Source organism: Cervus canadensis, chromosome 3 (assembly GCF_019320065.1).
Source record: "Cervus canadensis isolate Bull #8, Minnesota chromosome 3, ASM1932006v1, whole genome shotgun sequence".
Lineage (NCBI taxonomy): Eukaryota > Metazoa > Chordata > Mammalia > Artiodactyla > Cervidae > Cervus > Cervus canadensis.
The window spans coordinates 100,144,922-100,160,981 of record NC_057388.1 but is presented as its reverse complement, the minus strand read 5'-3'; the positions used below and the strand labels follow the sequence as shown (position 1 = coordinate 100,160,981).

Here is a 16,060-nt window from a genome sequence, read left to right as displayed (position 1 = left end):
CTTTAAGTGTGTTGTATTCCAGAGATAATTCTTCACTGCTATGTATGTTTATTTATCTACATACATCTGTAGAATAGCAAACTGGCTCAAAATTGGGAAAGGAGTATATCAGGCTGTATATTGTCACCTGCTTATTTAGTTTATATGTAGAGGACACCATGTGAAATGCCGGGCTGCATGAAGCTCAAACTGGAATCAAGATGCTGGAAGAAATGTCAATAACCTCACATATGCTCATGACACCACCCTATGCAGAAAGCAAAGAGACACTAAAGAGCCTTTTGATGAAGGTGACAGAGAGAGTGGAAGGGCTAGCTTAAAACTCAACATTTAAAAAAACTAAGACCATGGCATCCAGGCCCATCACTTCTTGGCAAATAGATGGAGAAACAAGGGAAATAGTGACAGACTTTATTTTCTCTGGCTCCAACATACTGCAGATCGTGACTGCAACCATGAAATTCAAAGATGCTTGCTTCTTGGAAGAAAACCTATGACCAACCTAGACAGCATATTATAAAGCAGAGACATTACTTTGGGAACAAAGGTCTGTCTAGTCAAAACCATGGTCTTTCTGGGAGTCATGTATGACTGTGAGTGTTGGACCCTATAGAAGGCTGAGTGCTTACGAATTGATGGTTTCAAACTGTGGTGCTGGAGAAGACTCTTGAACGTCCCTTGGACTGCAAGGAGATCCAACCAGTCCATTCTAAAGGATATCAATCCTGAATATTCATTGGAAGGACTGAAGATGAAGCTCCAATATTTTGGCCACCTGATGCAAAGAACTGACTCATTGGAAAAGATTCTGATGCTGGGAAAGTCTGAAGGCAAGAGAAGGGAATGACAGGGGATGAGATTGTTGGATGGCGTCACTGACTCGATGAACATGAGTTTGAGCAAACTAAGGGAGATTGTGAAGGGCTGCAAAGCTTGTCACGCTGAAGTCCATGGGGTCACAAAGAGTTGGACAGGACTTTACAACTAAAATACAGCAATGTACTTCTGTAGTTTTGAAACTGAAGAAGAAAACCTTCTGGCTTCATGCTGCCCTTTATGACTCACGCATCACAAAGACTCCTTCAGATGTTGGTATCTACTTGGCCTAATTGACCACAGTGCTGTTCATTTCCTTACACAATAAATTCTCAATAATATTCAAACTGTGGACCCTGCAAATCATGGAGCTAGTCTTGACTGCATGACTGTGGTGACCTCCTGATGTGCTGGTTTCCACTGAGTAGGACCACATGTCTTGGGTTTGGGTGAGTAATCTTTCCCAAGACCTGAGAGTCAAAGATGCAGAATCTCAACACAGAATCAAGAAGGAGTCTCCCACGCTGTGTCCAGGGCTCCCTTGCTCCCAGGAGACAGAGAGTCACACAGCAGAGGATGTCCTGGAATCCATGGCAGCATCAGAAACCCAAGACCACCGCTAGCTGGGGGTGGGACTCCTGGGGTGAGTGGTGTAAACTGCTGACCCTCCTGCTTCCCTGATTGGAGCATTTGCCTATGACGTCACTGCTCTGTGTCTCTGCAGGTTGACCTGTCCACTGTACTCCTTGCCAGGACCAAAGGTGAGCCCTCTATACCATTCCTTGCCCTTCACAGCCCCTGAGCAAGGGGTGGGTGTGAAGGGTGCACCATTCCCATGTCCCCATATGCCCACAACAGAGCTTGTTGTCCTCTGCCTGGCCCTGCCTAACACACAGGCATGCACTCACCTGGCTGGGAATCACCAGGCAATCAGCTGACAATCACACAGCCCTCACCAGCCACCCCAACCCCTTCACCTCCACTTCCCTTGCAGCTCCAGGAGACCATCTCCTGGGCACATCCTGAGGATCCAGGCACATCCCCACTTTCCCTGGCAGTGAGGAGTCTGTACTGGTCACATGTGTCCTGGAACCTCAGGATCTCAGGGATCTCAATCCTGCTTTCTCAGGCAGGCATGTAGCCAAGGTTCCTTAAAGCTGCCCTCCCCAAGGTGAATCTCCACCCCTCCCAAGTCCCCTGCTTACAGTGGGCCCACAGCGCCTCCTAGTGGTCAATGGTCCAGAGTCTCATGGCTCTGTGCCTTCTGTCTAAAGCAAGAATGTAAACACACACACACACACACACACACACACACACACACAGTTGTTCTACTGTCTTCCCAACCTGGCTGACTTCAGATTGGTCTTCAAATTCCCTCTTAGCCTCTGGAGGTAAAAGACTGTAGAAACCAACATTTCCATTAAGAAGAAAACAATTTCACAGACAGTAGCATGCTGAGGTGGAATCACACAGACCTTCAATACAGACACTCTGATGAGCTCAGGGGAATACAGCCTGGGACACTGCATTCCTTAGATCCCTCTGATTAGTCAGATCCACATATTTCTTGATTGTCTACATAAATTAAATATCACTAATTCTAGGTAATGGATTTATATACAGAGATTATATATTAACCCATTGAATATTAAAGTTATAATCTTTGAAATTAAAAAAGCCAACCGTGCACTGTATTTAACGTAGATGCAGCTGGGCGTGATAGGAGATGCACACTCCGTGTCACACTGCAGACATGTGGCCCTGGGCTCCGAGGCTCCGCGTGCGAGAAGCCTGCAAGGAGCTCTCCTACTTCCAGGTCGCAGGGCTTCCCTCATCTTTTTGCACAGACTGGAGGTGGCCGTGCAGCCGTGGAGTAACTGCTGGCGAAGAAGTACACAGACGTCTGGGAGCTGTTGGCAGACTCCAGCGTGAGAGGGAAGTTCTGTGTGTTTGGTCTGGAGACAATGTACCTGTCAGTCATGTCTCCTTTCTCCGTGGCAGGAGGGATAACTGAGTAATGGATTAGCCTCAGCCCATGTCCCGGGTCTTGTCGGTACCAGTACATATAGCTATAGCTCAGATCCTGAGTACAATTAAGTGTGACACTCTGTCCTGTCCTCACGACCTGGAATCTGGGGTCCTGAGTGACACCAGCGTGGACCGCCCCTGTGGAGAAGGAGGACCGATGCTGCAGTCACAGAGGACATGCTCAGTGCTAGCACCCCCAAGGGGACCCTGCCCCCAGGACTCACCTGCCTGCAGGAGACAGAAGACCACACAGCCCAGGAGGCAGGGGCTCATGGCGGGGGTGGGGCAGGCAGAGGGTCCTCTGGTCTGAGTGTGGATGAGAGGTGAGAGGGGCTCTTCAGGGAGTCCTTCTGAGATGTCACTGTCCCTGCCAGGCCCCAGAGCCAACCTGTCACTAAAGGGGCCACGGCCCCTCCTCCAGAGGCTCAAATCAGAAATGATCCTAAGTGAACAGTTCACATATGACCGACCTAGACAGCATATTAAAAAGCAGAGATATTTACTTTGCCTACAAATGTTCATCTGGTCAAAGCTGTGGTTTTTCCAGTAGTCACGTATGGATGTGAGAGTTGGACTATAAAGAAAGCTGAGCACCAAAGAATTGATGCTTTTGAATGGTGGTGTTGGAAAAGACTCTTGAGAGTCCCTTGGACTGGAAGGAGATCCAACCAGTCCATCCTAAAGGAAGTCAGTCCTGAATATTCATTGGAAGGACTGATGCTGAAGCTGATACTCCAATACTTTGACCACCTGATGCGAAGAACTGACTCATTTGAAGAAACCCTGATGCTGGGCAAGATTGAAAGCAGGAGGAGAAGGGGACGACAGAGGATGAGACGGTGGGATGGCATTGCTGACGTGATGGGTATACGTTTGCATAACCTCCGGGAGTTGGTGATGCACAGGAAAGCCTGGCATTCTGCAATCAGGGGGTCGCAAAGAGTCGGACACGACCTAGCGACTGAACGAACTGAACAGTTCACAACAGGGAGACCCATCCAGCTCAATGCACATAAGCCTTACAAGTTCTTGTAAACTTTCCATAAAACTGTTTGCAATTTTATGTACATTTTATTCCAGAAATAGCTGTTCATTAATACATACATTCATTTTCTTTATCTACATATTTCTGTGGTTTTGAATCTCAGGGAAAATCCTCAGGGCTTCCTGCTGCCCTTTAGGACTCACGTGTCCCCAGTAATCCCTCATGTTTCTACTTTGTTTAATTGACAGCAGTCCTGTTCATGTCCTTCCACCCACAATGATTCTGGATATGGTTCCCCAACCTTAGGGCAGGCTCATCAACACCTGAGGAATCCTTGGGCTCTATTGCTTATTAATTCACGACTGACAGGGCGCCTGTCAAACACAGGCTCAGTGCCGTCATGCTCACCTGAGCACATCTTCTGGTGTCTGAGGGGTGGGGGGGCAGCAGGCCAAACCACCTCAGGCCTGTGGCCCACCTTGCTTTGAGGAGAGAAGCTGGCTGCCCAGCACCACGGGTGACAAGTTGGCACAAAGGAGTCCAGACGTGGAGGGATGTCGGGAGAGATGGCTGAGACCAGGGCAAAGGAAAAAGGCTCTGATTTTACGTGAGACATCCATTGCATGGGATACTTCCTTGTGAAAGTGGCGACCATTCAGTGACTGACATCCTAGAGACTAGACTCTATCACACCGCACAGGCCTCACATTTAGAAGGACCCTGTGCCTCCTGCTATGCTCTGCTGCTGTGATTTCCAACTTCTCAATAATTTCTGAACCTGAATATCATGCACCTGGTCATGAGTGGCTGACTGTGGTGACCTCCTGATGTGCTGGTTTCCATGGAACCCAATCTCATGTCTGGGGTCTGGGGAACTAACCATTCCTGGGGCCTCAGAGACAAAAACACAGAAACTAAAGTCAGAAGCAATGAATGAGCCCGATGATGTAGCTACAAACAAGCCTTGAATTGGGGACTGGTAAGTCCATGGGATCCACAACTGTGCTCAGAGTCTCTCTGGTCCAAGAGACAGTGGGGCCCACAATACAGGAGTCTAATACCCAGGCCAGGCCGCTGCAGAAAGGGGGACTTCCACAGCAGAGGAAGGATGTCTCAGAGAGTCTATCGGATCTATCTAGGCCTGGAAGGCAGGCAGTCACCCTCACCACACTTCCTGAGCTGGGGTAGGAGAGTTTTTGTCCCAGAGGCACCAGATCATGCAGGGCTGTGTCTGGGCTGCTGGCACAGAGATACACGGCTGAGTCCATCAGCTCCAAGGTGATCAAGTTCAGCTCAGAGCGAGAGTCACTGAACTATTTTGCTGAGAATCGATCCGGGAGCTGTACTTCTCCCCTCACTTCATGCCTGTAATACTCAATGAGGAACCGGGGGCCCTGGCCCAGGGCCTGTTGGTACCAGTACAAAGAGAGGTGTCCAGAGACAGGGGAGCATCCCAGTGTCACTCGCTGTCCTCTTGCTTTAATCAGGTATCTTGGGGTTTGGGTGACTCCTGCATCCACAAGGCCTGTGGGGGAAGAAGACTGGGGCTGACAAGAAACCCGGAGAGAAGCCGATGGTGCCTTGGTTTCAGGCAAAGGCAGCCTAGGAACACAGATTCTCTCCTGTGCCAAGGACCCACCTGCTGCCAGGAGACAAAGAGCCACACAGCAGATGGGGCTGCAGCCCATGGCAGGAGGGGCAGAGCGGTCCGGGGTCTCCTTGCTCAGAGCTCTGCTTCTCTGAGAGCCGGGGTTCTGGGCCTCCTTCCTCTGATTGGAGGCGAGGCAGTGATGTCACTGCTCTGATGTCATTGCCTCTGCTGGTTCCCAGGAATCTGACCTCTCATTCCAGGTCAGCTGATCCAGGAACCCTGCTCTCTCCTGCAGTCTCTTAGAAGACCTGTGAGCTGGACTGCTGCTCTGGGCGAGGCTGGGTTGATGCCCGACGCCCTTCCCCGTGGCTCCTTCGCTTCTCTCTTCAGGCCGGTGTTTCCCTTTTCTGTTTCTTTCCTACCAAATCCCAGCTCTGTACCCTTCACTTTTTCTGCAACCTCAGAGTCTCCTTCAGCATTGCAGAGTTGACATTCATGGATCCCAGCTGGGACAGCAAGCCTGCAAATTAGTGCCTATGCTAGTCAGTCTTCTAGAGATTAAAAACCCCAAATGAAGCTTTCTCTTAACCCTCCTGGCCCCAGGCACTAGCACTGTCCCCTTGCTCTGCCGCAGAAACTTCTGGAGTTTGGCAGTTCCACCTGCGTCCCTATGTGGTATGTGTGGAAACCAAGATTGTCTACCCAGATTTAATAGTCATGGAATGTGTTCATATTAGAAAATATTTCACTGCTTGCCAATCCCACTGTGTTTTTGATTGTTTTGTTTCTCTAAAGAACATACACACAATTAGAAACACAAACTCACAAAGCAGCCTGCCTTAGCTGATTTTTGATTTTGTATTTCAAGAGAAAGAAAATGTGTTCATGCAGGAAATATTTAATACTTTGACTTTTAGAAGATTGTGATGAGGGAGATGCTACAAACTTGGGTTAGTTTTTGTTGGTGGTGTTGTGGTCCAATTGCTAACTTAAGTCCAACTCTTTGAGACCTCATGCATCGCAGTGCACCAAGCTCCCCTATTCTTCACTATTTCCCAGACGTTGCTCAAATTCATGTCTTTTGAGTCGGTGATGCTATCTAACCACCTCTTTCTCTGCCACCCTCTTCTCCTTTTGCTTTCAGTCTTTCCCAACATCAGGCTCTAGGCTATTTACATGCTAAAGACAGGTATTGATGGAGAATACACACACACAGTTTGTCTCTCCTACTCCTGAGGGACTACAAACGAATTATGGATGATTAATAATTAACTGAGGTTGCATTCTCTTTGAGAACCCCAGGGAGCCTACTCAAACAGGACCACTTAGGAATCATTATAATGTTCCCTGGGTGACAGGCAAGGACATGACCCAGATGAGGGAGGAGCAACTAGGCTGAAGTAGAGAAGGGTCAGAAGGAGGGCCTGGAGGTGGGAAAGGAAAGACCCCACATCTGGGGAAGTCGGACAAGAGCAGAGACCACACAAGGGCCAGCCTTAGGGAGAACCTTCCACAGCGACAGGCATGTGGTGCCGGGGGAGAGAAGAGAGGGTCTAGATGTACCTGATTTCCCAATACCCTTCCCTCCTGGAGGCCTCATTTTCAGACTGATACTAGGAGTCAGAGCTGGCTAGCATCTTTAGGTTCATGTGGCAGCTACAGTGAAAAGACAAAGAGTGAAAGTGGACCCATGCCCATGAGTCCCTGTTGTCAGGTCTGTGCCAGGCAAGATCAAAAACTACTGGCTATGCTGCCAGTGTGTCTGTGGGCTCAGAGGCTCCAGGTGCTAGGAGCTTGCAAGGGGCTCCCCAAGTTCCAGGTTGCAGGGCCCTCATCTGCCTTTTTGCACAGAGAGGAGGTGCCCGTGAAGCGCCGTGGAGTAACTGCTGGCGCAGAAGTACACAGATGTCTGGGAGCGGTTCGCAGACTTCAGCATGAGAGGGAAGTTCTCTGTGCTTGGTCTGGAGACACTGTACCCGTCGGGCACGTCTCCTTTGTCCGTGCCGGGTGGGCCATCTGAGTAATGGATCAGCCTCAGCCCGTGTCCCGGGTCTTGTCGGTACCAGTACATATAATCATGGTTCATATCCTGAGTACAATTAAGCGTCACGCTCTGTCCTGTCCTCACGACCTGGAATCTGGGGTCCTGAGTGACACCAGCGTGGACCGCCCCTGTGGAGAAGGAGGACCGATGCTGCAGTCACAGAGGACATGCTTAGTGCTAGCACCCACAAGGGGACCCTGACCCCAGGACTCACCTGCCTGCAGGAGACAGAAGACCACACAGCCCAGGAGGCAGGGGCTCATGGCCGGGGGTGGGGTAGGCACAGGGCCCTCTGGTCTGAGTGTGAATGAGAGGGGAGAGGGGCTCTCCAGGGAGTCCTTCTGAGATGTCACTGTCCCTGCCAGGCACAAGCCAGCCTATCACTCAGGGACCACGCCCCTTCCCCCAGAGGCTCAAATCAGACATAAATCTATGTGAAGAGTTCACTGCAGGGAGACCCATCCAACTCAATGGACGTAACTCTCACACATTGCTGTAACCTTTCTACAAATGTTAAAGATTTTTTCTGTAAATGTTAAACTGATTAAATGTTTTGTAAGTTCTAGTCCACAGATAAGTCTTCATTAACATGTACATTACTTGTATTTATCTACATATTTCTGGAGGTTGAATCCTGGGGAATCCTTCTGGCGTCCTCCTGCCCTTTATGATATGTGGCCCCATAGCACTTCAAGGCTCCATTTCTGCAACATTGACCGCAGTCCTGAGAATGTCCCTCCACCCACCATGTTTCTCCTGGTTTCTGCTCCCAACCTCATCGCAGGCTCATCACCATTTGGAAATGTTTGGTCTGTTTCTAATCAGTTCACTGACAGACGGTCCACCGGTCAAAGCAGGTACAGCCCCTTCATGTTCACACGTGTTTCCCGTGTTGGGGGGGAAGGGAGCCAGCAGAGCCCCCTCAGGCCTGTGACCCACCTTTCTGGGTGGAGAGAAGCTGGGTGCCCAGCACAGGATGACGTTTTGGCACAAAGGAATACAGATGTAGGAGGGACCTGGAGGGAGGTGCAGACACCACCGTAAACGAAAAAGGCTCTGTTTTTATTTGAGACATTCCTCTCGTGGGAATACGTGCTTGTGAAGTGTGGCTGTCATTCATTGAGTAGCAATTCATATCATAGAGCCCAAAATTGTATCTTGTTACAGATAAAATAACGCGTAAGTGTAATTTGCTTGTACAGAGAAATATCTGTGAGCGAAGGGACTACAGGTTTAGAGAACAGACTTGAGCCGGAATGCTCGCTGTAACACTTATGAAGTATGAGATCTGGGCAACTCATGATCCCTCAGAATTACAAACAGTTAAAATAATACTTATCTTAATGACCTTAGTGAGCATTTAAACATACCAAGGAGTAAATGTCTGGGAAAGTCTATCGCTCTACCAGAGACTGGGCTGGGCAGGCTGGCAGCCGACACCCTGGGCACCACTTCCTGAGCTGGGGCAGGAGTGCTTTTGTCAATGAGGCACCTGATCACGCAGGGCTGTGTCTTGGCTGCTGGCACAGAGATACAGAGCGGAGTCCGTCAGCTCCGAGGGATGCACTTTCCCATCATAATACTGAACAGGAACTGGGGACCCTGGCCCAGGGCCTGTTGGTACCAGTACATAGAACAGTGTCCAGATTCAGGGGAACACATCAGAGTCGCTTGCTGCTTTCTTGATTTGATCAGGTATCAGGGGGTCTGGGTGACTCCAGATTCGACAAGGCCTGCTGGGGAGGAGACGAGAAAGCTGAGGGCAGAGCACAGGGAAGCCTCCTGCTTAAACCCTCATCGCCACGCTTCTATCTCAGGGAGGCAAAGGCATCTCAGAAGCTCCCACACTGTGTCCAGACTCACCTGATCCGAGGAGGCAGAGAGTCACACAGCAGAGGAGCCTGGAGCCCATGGCTGCATCAGGAACCCAAGACTGCTGCTGGCTGGGGGCGGGGCTCCTGGGGTGAGTGTTGTAAGTGCTGACCCTCCTGCTTCCCGGATTGGACCATTGCCTATGACGTCACTGTTCTGTGTCTCTGCAGGCTGTTTCCTGATCCACTGGACGCCTGGCCAGGTCCCATGGTGGGCTCCTCTATGCCCTTCCCCATCCTGCACAGCCCCTCAGCAAAGGGTGGGTGTGAGGCGAGCACTGTCCGCATATGTCCATAACATGGCTTTCTCTTCTCTTCCTGTCCCTGCCTGACACTCCTCACCCAGCCCTCACCAGCCACACTAATCCATCACCCACCGCTCCCCATACTGCTCCAGGAGAGGACCCCCTTTGCACATCCTGAGGATCCAGGCAGGTCCCCACTCCCCTGGGCAGTGAGGAGTCTGGGCTGGGTCCATGTGTCCTGGACCACTCAGGGAACTCAAACCTACTTTCTGATGCAGGCATGTAGCCAAGGTTCCCCTAAGCTGCCCTCCCCAGGGTGACTCTCAACCTTTCCCAGGGCACCCAGCTTACCATGGACCCACAGTGCCTCCTAGTGGTCAATGGTCCACAGTCTCACAGATCTGTGCCTTCCATCTAAAACAAGAACAGAAATCCCCCACACTCCACATTTTCAACCCCCTACACACACACACACACACACAAGCACACACACACACAAACACACACATCCTTCATCTGCTCCCTTACCCGCCTGGCTGAACTAGGGTTGATCTTCAAGTCTAGTCTTAGCCTGTCAAGGTAAAACACTGTATGATCAGACATTTCTACTAAGAAGGAAACAATTCTTGCTCCACTATAATGACAGTAGTTAGCTAAAATGGAGTAACTGGCAAAAGAAATAAGCACTCTCATGATCACAACTGAAGCCAGCCTGAACACCTGTATTCCTGACCTCCTTCTGATTAATCAGATCCATATATTTCCAGATTTCATATTTAAATAACCCATTACCAAAATCTAGCCAGTGCATTTTATTAAGAGGCTTTACATGTATTAACCTATTTATTTCCTATGAACTTCTAAAATCTTGATATAATAAGATACCATGGAGGAAATATTTTGACTTTGACAACATTTCTCTGAGGGAAATGGTAGAAACCTGGTCCAAGTTAATTGAGATGCTAAGAAAGAGGGGCAGGGAGGAGAACACACACACCCAGCCTGTCTCTCCTCCTGCAAATGGACTCCCGAGGGATTTTGGATGGTTTCTAATTAACTGAGGGTGTTTTCTCTTTGATGACGACAAGAGCTTTCTCAAACACAGCGGCTTAGGCATGGTTACAACTTTCCCTGTGTCATGGGAAGGCCCATGACCCAAATGAGGGGAGGGCAGTGTGTCTGGAGCAGAGAGGGCAGGGGAGCTGAGGCCAAGACAGTAAACGGGGAAGACCCGCCCCTCTGGTGGGCAAGAGCAGGGAGCACTTGAGAGCTAGGCTGGGGGAGAAACTTCCAGAGAGACAGCAAGGAGGTGCTGGGGAGAGACAAGTGGGTCTAGATGTATCTGATTTACCAATATCCTTCCCTCCCGGGGGTCTTAAGCTGATGAGTAACAGTCAGAACTAGTCAGAACTGGATGCTTTCCGAAAGAGAGACGGATGGTGGACATGTGTCTCCGAGTCCCTGGGGTCAGATCCAGGCCTGTTCAGATCACACATCCAGGGTCACAGGGCTGGCACGTGGTCCCCAGGGCATGAGGCTCCCGGTGCTCGGAGCTTGCGCGTGGGCCCCTGTCTTACTGCACAGAGAGCAGGTGGCCAGGAGCGCCGTGGAGTAACTGCTGGCGCAGAAGTACACGGATGTCTGGGAGTGGTTGGCAGACTCCAGGGTGAGAGCGAAGTTCTCTGTGTTTGGTCTGGATGCTGTACCCATTGGGCACGTCTCCTTGCTCCGTGGAGGGAGGCATAGCTGAGTAATGGATCAGCCTCAGCCTGTGTCCCGGGGCTTGTCCGTACCAGTACATACAGTTATGACCCAGATCCTGAGTAATATTAAGTGTCACGCTCTGTCCTGTCTTCACGACCTGGGAACTGGGGTCCTGAGTAACACAAGCGTGGACCGCCCCTGTGGAGGCAGGACCGATGCTGCAGTCATAGCGGACATGCTTTGTGCTGGCACCCCCAAGGGGACCCTGCCCCCCAGGACTCACCTGCCTGCAGGAGACAGAAGACCACACAGCCCAGGAGGCAGGGGCTCATGGAGGGGGGGGCTGGTGGAGGCCCCCTGTTCTGAGTGTGGATGAGAGGGAAGAGGGGCTCTCCAGGGAATCCTTCTGAGACATCACTGTCCCTGCCAGGCCCCAGAGCCGAGCTGTCACTCAGGGACCACGCCCCTTTCCCCAGAGGCTCAAATCAGAAATGACCCTGAGTGAACTGTTCACAGTAGGGAAACCCATCCAGCTCAATGCACATAAGCCTTACAAGTTCTTGTAAACTTTCCCTAAAACTGTTCACCACTTTCGGTACATTTTATTCCAGAAATAGCTGTTCAATAATACATACATTCATTTTCTTTATCTACATATTTCTGTGGTTTTGAATCTCAGGGAAAATCCTCAGGCTTCCTGCTGCCCTTTAGGACTCACGTGTCCCCAGTAATCCCTCATGTTTCTACTTTGTTAAATTGACAGCAGTCCTGTTCATGTCCTTCCACCCACAATGATTCTGGATCTGGTTCCCCAACCTTAGGGCAGGCTCAGTAACACCTGAGGAATCCTTGGGCTCTATTGCTTATTAATTCACTGACTGACAGGGTGCCTGTCAAACGCAGGCTCACGCCGTCATGCTCACCTGAGCACGTCTTCTGGTGTCTGAGGGGTGGGGGGGGGGGCAGCAGGCCGAACCACCTCAGGCCTGTGGCCCACCTTGCTTGGAGGAGAGAAGCTGGCTGCCCAGCACCACGGAAGACATGTTGGCACAAAGGAGTCCAGACGTGGAGAGATATCTCGAGAGATGGCTGACACCAGGGCAAAGGAAAAATGCTCCGATTCTACGTGAGACATCCATTGCATGAGATACGTCCTTGTGAAGTGTGGCAGCCATTCAGTAACTGATGTCCTAGACCCTAGACTCTATCACGGTGCTCAAACCTCACATTTAGAAGGACCCTGTGCTAGCTGTCATGCTCTGCTGCAGTGATTTTCAACTTCTCAATAATTTCTGAACCTGAATATCAATCAGCTGGTCATGAGTGGGTGACCGTGGTGACCTCCTGATGTGCTGGTCTGACTTCTGGGGTCTGGGGGACTAACCTCCTGGGGCCTCAGAGACAAAAACACAGAAACTAAAGTCAGAAGCAACAAATGAGCCCGATGTTGTAGCCACAAAAACAAGCCTTGAATTGGGGCCTGGCAAGGCCATGGGATCCACACCTGTGCTCAGAGTGTCTCTGGTCCAAGATACAGTGGGACGCACAACACAGGAGCCTAGTGCCCAGGCCAGGCTGCTGCAGAAAGGGGTACTTTTCAACTCAACTCCTGTGACTTGTAGCTGGGGTCAAATCAAAGGCAAGCTTCTCCTGACATGAAATGATCTCTCACCAAAGGTGCTGCTTTTGGTTGCCTGCTCAGTCCCAGCACCCAGTGTGTGACCAGGAAGCCTTGTTGTGTGTGTTTCACATGGGACCTTAAAGGAATTTCCTAGATGAGGACTTCCTGTCAAAAGAGCACCATAAAATCATTTCAGGCAATGTGTGCATGAGAAAAGAAATTTATGAAAGTGCATAAGTAATTTAAAAACAAACAAACAAAAAAAAGCTTGTACCGGCAGGGAAGATCTTTGGATGGTCATTTTCCAAACCATCCATCTCCAGATAGGATAGTCCCTGACATGGATATGGTGCTCACATGCTTTCAAGAAAGTCTTTAACCATAATCCTTTCCAGGAGTAATGTTTTAAATATTTAGCTCTGGGCTAAAGAGGACTTTAAAACAGAATGACAGCAAAAGAAATCATACTCTTCACTGTCAGGGAAAGAGACAGGCCTGGGAATGGGGCCTGAGAGAATTTCTGGTGATGAAATGTTCTCAGTCTTTATAGGCGAATGTTCCATGGACACATATATATGAATGGATCAAAACCATTCCTTGGTTCATTGCACAGTGTGTAATGTTATTATATATAGACTGGGTCCCTTGAACCTCACTTTTTTGAACTTCCTGTGTCCAGTTTTGTGTGGAATTTTTAATATATGCTAATTATAGACCTTGTTGTTCATCTGGTAAAGAATCTCGCTGCAATGGGAGAGACCTGGGTTGGATCCCTGGGTGGGGAAGATCTGCTAGAGGAGGGAAAGGCTGCCCAGTCCAGTATTCTGGCCTGGAGAATTTCAAGGACTGTATGGGGGTCACAAAGAGTCAGACACAATTGAGTAACTTTCACTGTCACTTTTCACAGTACTACACAATTGTGTCTGGTTGAATCTGCTGTTCTGGAATCATAAATACAGCGGGTTGACTGAATTTTAAACAAACTTTTACAGCAGGGTTAGGGCTGGGTCAGGGTCCCCTAACTTCACATTATTCAAATGTTTACTATAATTCATATGCCAATATTTGATGTAAAAACACCTGAGGGTACATTACATGCTCTGTTTCTCTCATGTATTGAACCAACAAACACAATTACTTTCTTTCCTGTGACATCTGTAGACCTGAAGTATAGGGCTTGAAGTCACAACGTGTCCATATCTACTTTAGTACCTAGAAAGCACTAGAGGAGGCTGTCAGAGATTAGCAAAGGGAGTCAAGAAATCCAGAGTCCTGTTACCTGCCAGGGACTTCATGCGACTAAATTCCTGTGCAAGCCTGGAAGACGGTGTCCTGACTAATACAATATGTCAACTTGACTCTGCCATGGCTATTTAGCTTTATTTTTCTGGGTGCTCCAAAGAGGGTTATTTTTTGGCTCAGACGATAAAGCATCTGCCCGCAATGTGGGAGACCCAGGTTCGATCTCTGGGTCAGGAAGATCCTCTGGAGAAGGAAATGGCAACCCACTCCAGTACTCTTGCCTAAACAGTTCCATGGGTGGAGGAGCCTGGTGGGCTACAGTCCATGGGTTGCAAAGAGTTGGACACGACTCAGCGACTTCACTTTCAACATGTGAATAGGTATATTTTAATAATAGATTAGATTAACATTTTAATTCATAAAGTAGATGACCCTCCATAACGTAGGTGGTCTTCATGAAACCAGGTGAAGAGATGAACAGACGAAATCACTATTCTTCCCCCAAGTAAGAGATAATTATCAGTCGAAGGCCATCACACTGGGCCATTAGTTCTGCTTTTCAACTTAAACATCAGTTCCCCCTGAGTCTCTAGAAGCACCAGACCAGCCTGCAGCTTTTGGACTTACCAGTCTTAACAAATATGTGAGCCAGTTGCTTTAAAACATGTACGTGTGTATGTGTGTGTGTGTGTTTATGTGTACTATTTATTTTATGTGGGAGAGAGTTTTATGGGGGCAAAGACCACAAGTAATGAGGACAGGCTTGAATCAAATTCCTTGCTCTGAAAGTAATGACACAGAAGATGTGGACAAGTCAGTTCCACTCAGATGTGTAAACAGAGAAAATAATACTTACCTAGGATGATCTGTGGGACCATTAAAACACAGCAGAGGAAGAATATCTGGGAGAGTCTATCGGATCTATCTAGGCCTGGAAGGCAGGCAGTCACCCTCACCACACTTCCTGAGCTGGGGTAGGAGACTTTTTGTGCCAGAGGCACCTGATCATGCAGGGCTGTGTCTGGGCTGCTGGCACAGAGATACACGGCCGAGTCCGTCAGCTCCAAGGAGCTCAAGTTCAGCTCAGAGCGAGAGTCACTGAACTGTTTTGCTGAGAATCGATCCGGGAGCTGTGCTTCTCCCCTCACTTCCTGCCTGTCATACTGAACGAGGAACCGGGGGCCCTGGCCCAGGGCCTGTTGGTACCAGTACACAGAGAGGTGTCCAGAGACAGGGGAGCATCCCAGTGTCACTTGCTGTCCTCTTGCTTTAATCAGGTATCTTGGGGTGTGTGTGACTCCAGCATCCACAAGGCCTGAGGGGGAAGAAGACTGGGGCTGACAAAAACCGCAGGAGAGAAGCCGATGGTGCCTTGGTTTCAGGCAAAGTCAGCCTAGGAACACAGATTCTCTCCTGTGCCAAGGACCCACCTGCTGCCAGGAGACAAAGAGCCACACAGCAGACGGGGCTGCAGCCCATGGCAGGAGGGGCAGAGCTGTCCTGCGTCTCCTTGCTCAGAGCTCTGCTTCTCTGAGAGCCGGGGTTCTGGGCCTCCTTCCTCTGATTGGAGGTGAGGCATGGACGTCACTGCTCTGATGTCATTGCCTCTACAGGTTCCAGGAATCTGACCTCTCATTCCAGGTCAGCTGATCCAGGAACCCTGCTCTCTCCTGCAGTCTCTTAGATGACGTGTGAGCTGGACTGCTGGTCTGAGCGAGGCTGGGTTTATGCCCGATGCCCTTCCCCGTGGCTCCTTCGCTTCTCCCTTCAGGCCGGTGTTTCCCTTTTCTGTTTCTTTCCTACCAAATCCCAGCTCCATACCCTCCACTTTTTCTGCAACCTCAGAGGCTCCTTCAGCATTGCATAGTTGAAGTTCATGGCTCCCAGCTGGGACAGCAAGCTTACAAATTAGC

General features: G+C 49.7%; 3 gene segments (V, D, J or C); all 3 read right to left on the bottom strand.

The window, feature by feature from the left end:
• Positions 1-2,647: 2,647 nt before the first annotated feature.
• LOC122437871 lies at positions 2,648-3,175 on the bottom strand. The segment is given in 2 exon segments: positions 2,648-2,982; positions 3,069-3,175. Coding segments are annotated over 2 exon segments (384 nt in total).
• Positions 3,176-7,251: 4,076 nt separating this feature from the next.
• On the bottom strand, positions 7,252-7,790 carry LOC122437870. The segment is given in 2 exon segments: positions 7,252-7,592; positions 7,679-7,790. Coding segments are annotated over 2 exon segments (390 nt in total).
• A 3,278-nt stretch (positions 7,791-11,068) lies between these two features.
• Positions 11,069-15,626, bottom strand: LOC122437869. The segment is given in 5 exon segments: positions 11,069-11,221; positions 11,568-11,571; positions 12,208-12,227; positions 15,104-15,462; positions 15,578-15,626. Coding segments are annotated over 5 exon segments (585 nt in total).
• Positions 15,627-16,060: the final 434 nt, after the last annotated feature.